General features: G+C 54.3%; 1 protein-coding gene across 1 annotated transcript; it reads left to right on the top strand.

The window, feature by feature from the left end:
* Positions 1-1890: 1890 nt before the first annotated feature.
* On the top strand, positions 1891-8309 carry SLC22A17 (solute carrier family 22 member 17; the record flags this gene model as incomplete). Its single annotated transcript, XM_077910893.1, has 10 exons — positions 1891-2211; positions 2377-2886; positions 2979-3082; positions 5220-5374; positions 5983-6148; positions 6343-6488; positions 6658-6763; positions 6895-7112; positions 7447-7558; positions 7671-8309. Coding segments are annotated over 10 exons (2127 nt in total), but the record flags the coding sequence as incomplete, so codon positions are not given.
* Between the last annotated feature and the right edge of the window lie 260 nt (positions 8310-8569).

Below are 8569 nucleotides of genomic sequence, written 5' to 3'. Positions count from 1 at the left end.
TTCCAGGACAGACACAAGGACACAGACAAACAAATACCCAAGGAACGTTGGCTGTGACAGCACCAAAATAAATCCTAAAGAGATACTGAAATGATTTGGGGTAGGGGAGCAGTGGGAAGCTGCTTAACATATTAGAGCTCCCGTATTTGGAAAATATCTGAACAGAGGAGACAAATTGGAAGTGTATTGTGCAGTGGAGAGAAGAGGCAATCGATTTCCCGGGTGAGACTAACAGGACACTCCTTTCTAGTCCTTAACCTTAGACTAGAAAATAGATATTAAATACCTAGTAGATATTAAATCTTTTAGAGAAGTGTGTCTTTAACTTGAATGTACATATACCTAGGGATCTGGTTAAAAGGAAGATTATGATTCAAGGGCTTGGATTCTGCATTTCTAACAAGCTCTTGGATGACATGGGAGCACTGGTCTGTAAATCACTCTGAGTAGCAATTCTAGGGGTTAGGGAAGGCTCCTCTGAGGTGGGTATGCTTGAGCTGAAGGATGAGAACTTGACTAAGGGAGGAGAAACCTTCAAGGCATAAAGACCAAGTTGTGCAAGGGCCCTATGGCATTGGGAAAACTGAATGAAAGAAGGCCAGTGTAATGAGTGCAGTCTGGGGAGAGAAGCAAGGTGGAGCACCAGGGAGTATGGGATCCAGCATGTAGAACCATATGTGAGGCTTCTGGAATATTAGCATTTCCCTTGTTGAAGAGGAGAAGCCATTGAAGTCTGTTAAGCAGAAAAGGGAGGTGAATAGATCTGCATTTTGAAAATCACTCCATCTGCACTAGAAATACAGATGGGGAAGGGGGCGGAAATGAAGCAGATGCAGAACACCAGATAGGAGGCTCAAGAGTCCTGGGCAACAGGTAGCTTGACTAGTGGTGGTAGTGATGTAGAGAAGCAGAGTATCTGAGAACTTGTAGAGAATAAAATGGATTCTGTAAAGGATTTGACATGGGGGTAAGGAGGAGGCATCATAAGGGGTGTCACCTGAGCACCTGGCCACAGTTGAGTGATGAGGGTACCATTCACTGGGGGGAAAGAAGCACTAGAAGACTGCCATGTTACAGGGGGAAGAGTGTAAGTTTGGTCTTGGATATATGGAGTTTGAGGTCCCTGTGAGTCATCCAAAGTTCAGAGATCCTGTGCTCAGAAGAGAGGTGGGAGCTGGAGATCAGATTTGTATCGTTTATATCAGGGGTGAATGAGGCCATGGGCATGGGTGAGATTTCAAGGTGAAATGAAAGGGGGACCCAGGACCAAGCCTCAGGATTGCAGACCCTGAATGATGGTGAAGAGGAGGACGAGCCTGCCGTGGAGAAAAGAGGAGCTAGAGAAACAGAATGAATGTGTGAGATTTAGTAGCCAAAAAAGAAAGTGTTTAGAGGAAAGGGTGGTCAACAGTGCCAAATGAAAAACAAAAACAAACAAACAAAACAGTGCCAAATGATGTTGAGAAATGACAAAGACTCAACCGAGGTGGGGGTAGGGCAGTCTTATTTAGAGAATGGCAGCCAGCGCTGCGTACAGGGCCCAACCCAGCCCTCCGTGTGCATCCCCTGAACTGTAGATGCCAGTACACACAGCTGTCCCCCAAGTAAGCTACTCCAAGGTGGCCTTGTCCATCCTGTCACCCCCCAAAGCCTAGCACAAGGCCAGGCACATAATAGACACTTAATAAATGTTACTGACAATGAGTGGATGGATGGGAAGATGGATGGATGGATGGATGGGGAGGAATTGGAAGCAAAGACGGAATCTCTGGCAACTGCCTGGATAGCTGCTATCCTTCAGCTTTCTTTCCTTTTTACCGCAATGACCTGCAGACCCAGGGAACAGAGACAGAGCCCCTGGGCCCTGGCCCCCCTTCCTGCCTCTGACGAAGAGTCTGGACCGAAGGTTCTGCTGACGTGGGAAGGGGAGGAGAGTCTGGAGGAAGGGGAGGGGAAAGCCGCGCCGAGATCGCAGAGACGAAGGAGGCGCCCGCGGCTGCAGAGCTGCGGAGCCGGGTCTCTCCGGCCGCTGAGTCCGCGCATCCGGCGCCCCACCGGGCCAGAGCGCAGCGCATCCTCTCGGTGAGGGCCGGCGGGGCCCCTGCGGTCGGCAAGCTGGCTCCCCGGGTGGCCACCGGGACCCCCGAGCCCAATGGCGGGGGCGGCAGCAAAATCGACAGCACTGTGGAGATCACCCCCAGCTCCAACGGAGTAAGTGCCCGCGCCCTGGGGGCTACGCCATCATCCCCCCGCGCCCGCGCCTGGCGTCCTGCTCCCGCGCCCCCGCCCCTGACGCCCGCTGCGCGCCCGCCCTCCTCCCTTGCTCTGCGGCTTTCCCCGCTTCTCCGCTTCACCCTTGTGCCCCCCGCCCCCCAGCAGGTCGGGACCCTCGGAGATGCGGTGCCCACGGAGCAGCTGCAGGGTGAGCGCGAGCGCGAGCGCGAGCGGGAGGGGGAGGGCGACGCGGGCGGCGACGGCTTGGGCAGCAGCCTGTCGCTGGCCGTGCCCCCCGGCCCCCTCAGCTTTGAAGCGCTGCTCGCCCAGGTGGGGGCGCTGGGCGGCGGCCAGCAGCTGCAGCTCGGCCTCTGCTGCTTGCCCGTGCTCTTCGTGGCGCTGGGCCTGGCCTCGGACCCCATCTTCACCCTGGCGCCCCCACTGCATTGCCACTACGGGGGCTTTGCCCCCAACGCCTCTGGCTGGGAGCAGACCCCCAACGCCAGCGGCGTCAGCGTCACTAGCGCGGCCCTAGCAGCCAGCGCTGCCAGCCGCGTCGTCACCAGTACGGACCCCTCGTGCAGCGGCTTTGCCCCCCCGGACTTCAACCATTGTCTCAAGGACTGGGACTATAACGGGTTGCCGGTGCTCACCACCAACGCCATCGGCCAGGTGAGGCGGCCTGCCGGGCCGCGGGTCTGGGGGTGGGCCAAGAGAGGGGAGCATAGGGCCTGACGCCGGCTATATCCCTCTCACATCCCCAGTGGGATCTAGTGTGTGACCTGGGCTGGCAGGTGATCCTGGAGCAGATCCTCTTCATCCTGGGCTTTGCCTCCGGCTATCTGTTCCTGGGCTACCCTGCGGACAGGTGAGGGCTGCTGTGGGGACAGGGCGGGTAGAGAGAAGGGGACGCTAGGGTGGCTAGCCCAGGCAGGTGGCCTTAACAGGAGGCCGAAGAGGATTCACTGGACTCTGCAGTCTTCTGGACTTCTTCTGTTTAGTGATCTGCAGCCCCAGCCCTGTCTCACCTTCACTTCACTCCCCATCAAGAAATACTCCTTCCATACCTCTTCTGCACAAGAGAATAATACCACCCATTAGCCATCCCCATATCCATGGATCAGTGGCTCATCTCCAAAGATGATAGCCCCATCCCCACTGACTAAAACTCCTACCTTTACAGATCAAAAGTCCTAGCTCGTCCTCTATTGTCCCTGTCATCACTAACCACCTCCCTCTGTACCCTCATAGATTCATAGACTCATACCCAGTAATAGCCCCATCTACACAATGGGCTTCATCTTAATGGTGTTATTCCTACAGATCAGTATGCTAATTCCTAAATATCAAAAGCCGCATTCCCACTGACCTATATAGTTCAACACTACAAATGACTCCACCCCAAAGACCAATAATCATAATAGTACCCCCCCCCCAGAGATTAATAGTCTCATCCTCATGGTCTTCAATGCTCTTAGATCCTCTCAGATCAAAAGCCCAATTCGCATGAATCAATGGCCTTATCTCAAAGACCAACAACTTATCCCTGCCAACCAGTAGCTCTCCCCTGGGATCAAAACTCCCAATTCCTGTGGTTCCTGATACCATCCACTGACCAGGTGCTCCATCTCCACTGACCATCATCATGGATTATTAGACTCATCTCCATCCATCTACAGTCCCATCCAAATGGATTAATAGCTCAACTCCCATAGGTCAAAGGCAACACAACATTCAGTAATGCCAAAATCAATATGCCCTCACTGCCCAATAGCCACACACCTGTTGGAAAAATGTTCCTAAAACCACACGTCAACAGCCCATTCTCATCATGCATTAGTGGTCTCATTCCCACAGACCAAGAGCATCATTCCTATGGAATAATACCCTCATCCCCAAAAACCAATAATTCAGTCTCCTAAATTCAATAGCCTTAGCTTCATTAACCAATAAGTTCATCTCCATGGAAAAATGACCCCATTGTATTGGGGCAGTAGTTTCACTCTCAAGGATCAGCCCCCCTTCTCAATGATCAGTGACCCCTATCTTCATCCCTACAGATCAGTGGTCCTATTCTCAAAGATCAGTAGCTCAGCCTCCAAGGATCAGTAGCCCTGTCCTCATTGACTCATAGTCAGTAAGCACCATTGCTGACCAATAGTCTCAGCTTCCCTGGTCTCACTGCCAGCTTATTGATTATCCTTGTGGATTTATATCCCCGTAGATTCATTCCTCATTGACCAATAGCTCCATCCACCCAAGAACTAATGTCCCCACTTCATGAATCAATTGCCTTATCCCCAAAGATCATTTGTCCAGTCTTCAAAGATTAATGATCATCCCCATTGATCAATAGTTTTACCCCATGGGTTAACAAATAGTTCTATTCTCATGGATCAGTGGATCTTCTGGCAAGTGACCCCATCCCCACTGACATCTGTATGGATTAAATGACCCATAAACCAACCCATGTAACAATGGCCTCATCCCCCCAAATCAATTATTCAGTCCCTAAGGTCAATAGCTGTGTCTTCACTGACTAATACCATCCCCATGTATAAGTAGCCAATGACCTCGCCTTCCTAGATCTATAGTTCCAACTCCATATATCAATGACTTCATCTCCTCTGACCAGTCTGAGCAAGACAAGTTCTATCTCCAATGGCCAATAGCTCTATCCCCAAGGATCACTGGTTCCATGTCCCCCAAGCAATATCTAATCTCCTTTAATGGCTGGTCTCACTTCCATGCTCTCGTCTCTGACCAACAGCCTCATCCACAAGAGTCAATCCCCTGCATAGCTACAGAGCTACACTCCAGTGCCCAGTAGCCAGACATCAATTACCCATGGTCCCCATCCCTTCCCATCTTCTCCAGCCCCAGTCCAACTTTTTACCCCGGGGCCTCATCCTCATACCTCCAGCTTTGAAGTGGGCAGCTGGGCCCTACCCGGCAACTCCTTTTCCAGGGAGTCTGGGTGACCAGAGGCCCTTCCCACTTTCCAGGTTCGGCCGTCGAGGGATTGTGCTGCTGACTTTGGGGCTGGTGGGGCCCTGTGGAGTGGGAGGGGCTGCTGCAGGCTCCTCCACAGGTGTCATGGCCCTCCGATTCCTCCTGGGCTTTCTGCTTGCTGGAGTTGACCTTGGTGTCTACCTGATGCGTGAGTGGCAACTTCCCAGATGTCCTTCCCTTGAGGCCCATGCCTGCCTGTCTGTATACACAGGCTGTTCCCACTTCCCCCCCTAGAGCCCCCTCAGTCTCTTCTCAGCCCCAAATTTCAGCTGTCCAGGATCTCAGCTATCTTTCTGCCCTAGTCTTTGAAGGATCCAGGGACTTTGCTTCTCTCCACACCCCTCCTCCTGAACCTCCCCCCCCCCCCCATCTTTAAGGCCTTCCTTGCCCTTGACTCACTGTTGTCAGGGAATGGTGCCTCATTTAAAAATGAAATCCTGAGTAGCTGTATGCGGTTGGACAAGCATTGATAATGCAGGTCAGATAAAAAGTCTGATGTGAGAGGGACTGTAAAGTAGGAATGCCGAACACTCACTCACCAGGGACTCTGACCCTTGAGTCCTCCTAGGTTTGAGCAGGAGAAGAGAGAGGACTGAACAGTCTCTCCACTCTTTGCCATTCTGAGGTTAGTCTGTGGGAGGTGATGGCTGCAGCCTCCACTCAGGGTCTGACCTCGCTCTCTGTCCCTCCTTCCCTCTCTCTCCCATCCCTCCTTTCCCCCCTGGCGTCTCCTCCCTGTCCCTGCTGTATCTCTAGGCCTGGAGCTGTGCGACCCAACCCAGAGGCTTCGGGTGGCCCTGGCAGGGGAGTTGGTGGGGGTGGGGGGTCACTTCCTGTTCCTGGGCCTGGCCCTTGTCTCTAAGGACTGGCGATTTCTGCAGCGCATGATCACCGCTCCCTGCATCCTCTTCCTGTTTTATGGGTTAGTATCATCCTCCACCTGTTGTCTGGCCATTCCCACTTCTACCTCCAGCCTGGCTCTAGCCCGGAGACCCTTCCTCCTCTCCACTACCCCTTGTCCCCACCTTTCCCAGCCCCAGCCCCTCAGGGTGGGAGTTTCCCACCCCTGGATCAGGAGATGGAAGACCTGAGAGTGCACCCCTACTCTGTCCCTAGCTGGCCTGGTCTGTTTCTGGAGTCTGCAAGGTGGCTAATAGTGAAGCGACAGATTGAGGAGGCCCAGTCCGTGCTGAGGATCCTGGCTGAGCGGAACCGGCCCCATGGGCAGATGTTGGGAGAGGAGGCCCAGGAGGCCCTACAGGGTAAGAGACAGGGGTCCCTACAGGTGATAGACACCTCACATGCACACATGATAGTACCCTCTCCATAGTTATATCTGTGCCACATCCCAGGGTCCCCACCACCCATGTGGGATGACCCTGGGTTCTCAGCTGTTTCTTCTAACAGACAGCTCCTCTCTCTTTCCCAAAGACCTGGAGAACACCTGCCCTCTCCCTGCAACATCTTCCTTTTCCTTCGCTTCCCTCCTCAACTACCGGAACATCTGGAAAAATCTGCTTATCCTGGGCTTCACCAAGTGAGCCTGGGTGTCTGAGCCAAGGGCCAGGCCAGTAGCTGGAATGGGGGCTGGCTGGGTGGGGAAGGCCTGAGGAAGGCTATGTGGATGGGGATTCAGACACTCCTCTTTGTTTTACCCCCTTCTCACAGTTTTATTGCCCATGCCATCCGCCACTGCTACCAGCCTGTGGGAGGAGGAGGGAGCCCATCGGACTTCTACCTGTGTTCCCTACTAGCCAGCGGCACAGCAGCCCTGGCCTGCGTCTTCCTGGGGGTCACCGTGGACCGATTTGGCCGCCGGGGCATCCTGCTACTCTCGATGACCCTCACTGGCATTGCGTCCCTTGTCCTGCTGGGCCTGTGGGATTGTGAGCATCCTCCCTTCCCCACAGTGTGGGCTGAGCAAAGGAACCCCAGCAGAGGTGCTCCAGACAGAATCAGCCACTGCTCCTGGCATAGGCCTCCCAAGACCAGACCCTGCTCAGATCTTCCACAGTCCACCTTCCCTGCCCCTCACCCCCCACCCCCCAGCCACACAACCCTGTCTGTTCTCCCAATCAATTAGTGGATGCCCAGAGCCCACCTGGCCAGAGCCATGGGACCAGAGAGAGCCATGGGATCAGAGAGCCAAAGGGATGATGCCAGGACCTAGACCGAGCTTGATCTCCTCACCTCTGTTCACATCCTCCCTTGGTCCTCCAGATCTGAACGAGGCTGCCATCACCACCTTCTCTGTCCTTGGCCTCTTCTCCTCCCAAGCTGCTGGCATCCTCAGCACCCTTCTTGCTTCTGAAGTCATCCCTACCACTGTCCGGTGAGAGCAGTGCTGCTCTGGCTGAGGAGGGGCCTAAGGGAGGCAGGGAGGCTGCTGGAGAAGGGTTGGCTAGCCACAGCTAGAGGCTGAGTACCTCCTCCCTCTCTCCCAGGGGCCGAGGCCTGGGTCTGATCATGGCACTGGGGGCTCTTGGAGGGCTAAGTGGCCCAGCTCAGCGCCTCCACATGGGCCATGGAGCCTTCCTGCAGCATGTGGTGCTGGCAGCCTGTGCCCTCCTCTGCATCCTCAGCATCATGCTTCTGCCGGAGACCAAGCGCAAGCTCCTGCCCGAGGTGCTCCGGGATGGGGAGCTGTGCCGCCGGCCTTCCCTGCTGCGGCAGCCACCCCCCAATCGCTGTGACCATGTCCCACTGCTTGCCACCCCCAACCCTGCCCTCTGAGTGGCCTCTGAGCACCCTGGCAGGAGGCTGGCTCATACTGAAAGGTGGCATAAGGCCCTGGCAAACAGATTGGGAGGACTGGTGAGGAAGGCAGGGCTGCCCAGGAGACTGAGAGGCACCTCACGCCAGCCATCAAGGAGGGCTCAGAGGGCTGTCCCCACCCCCATCTCCTCCCTGCTGCTTTGTGTTCACTTCCTTGGCAAGAGTCAGGGGACAGGGAGCGAGCTCCACAGTGTAATCACTAGGTCTGGGCATCATCCTGCGCCCAAAGACATCCTCCCAGACCTCATTCTTTCTTGCTCTATCATTCTGTTTCAATAAAGACATTTTGAATAAATGAGCATACCATAGCCTGGACTTCCCTCCCTTCTGTTGTCCTGTCTCTTGGGGGAAGGTTTCTTTGAGTGGAACTAAAATCAGTAATAATCTCCCTCCCCACCTCCCTGTGCCTTGCCCCGCTGTTAACTTACAGCCACCACCTTTACGGATGACTTGCTATGCTGCTCAAGACTGGGCTAGGCACTTAACAAACTTCACTTAACCATTTAGTCCTTCCAACACCACAAGGTAGGTGTTTGGATCAATTAACAGTTCTTTTGTTATTGCAAGC

The sequence above is a fragment of the Canis aureus genome, chromosome 9, assembly GCF_053574225.1.
Source record: "Canis aureus isolate CA01 chromosome 9, VMU_Caureus_v.1.0, whole genome shotgun sequence".
NCBI classification, from domain to species: domain Eukaryota; kingdom Metazoa; phylum Chordata; class Mammalia; order Carnivora; family Canidae; genus Canis; species Canis aureus.
The sequence above is the reverse complement of the archived record's forward strand: the minus strand, read 5'-3'. Positions and strand labels throughout refer to the sequence as shown.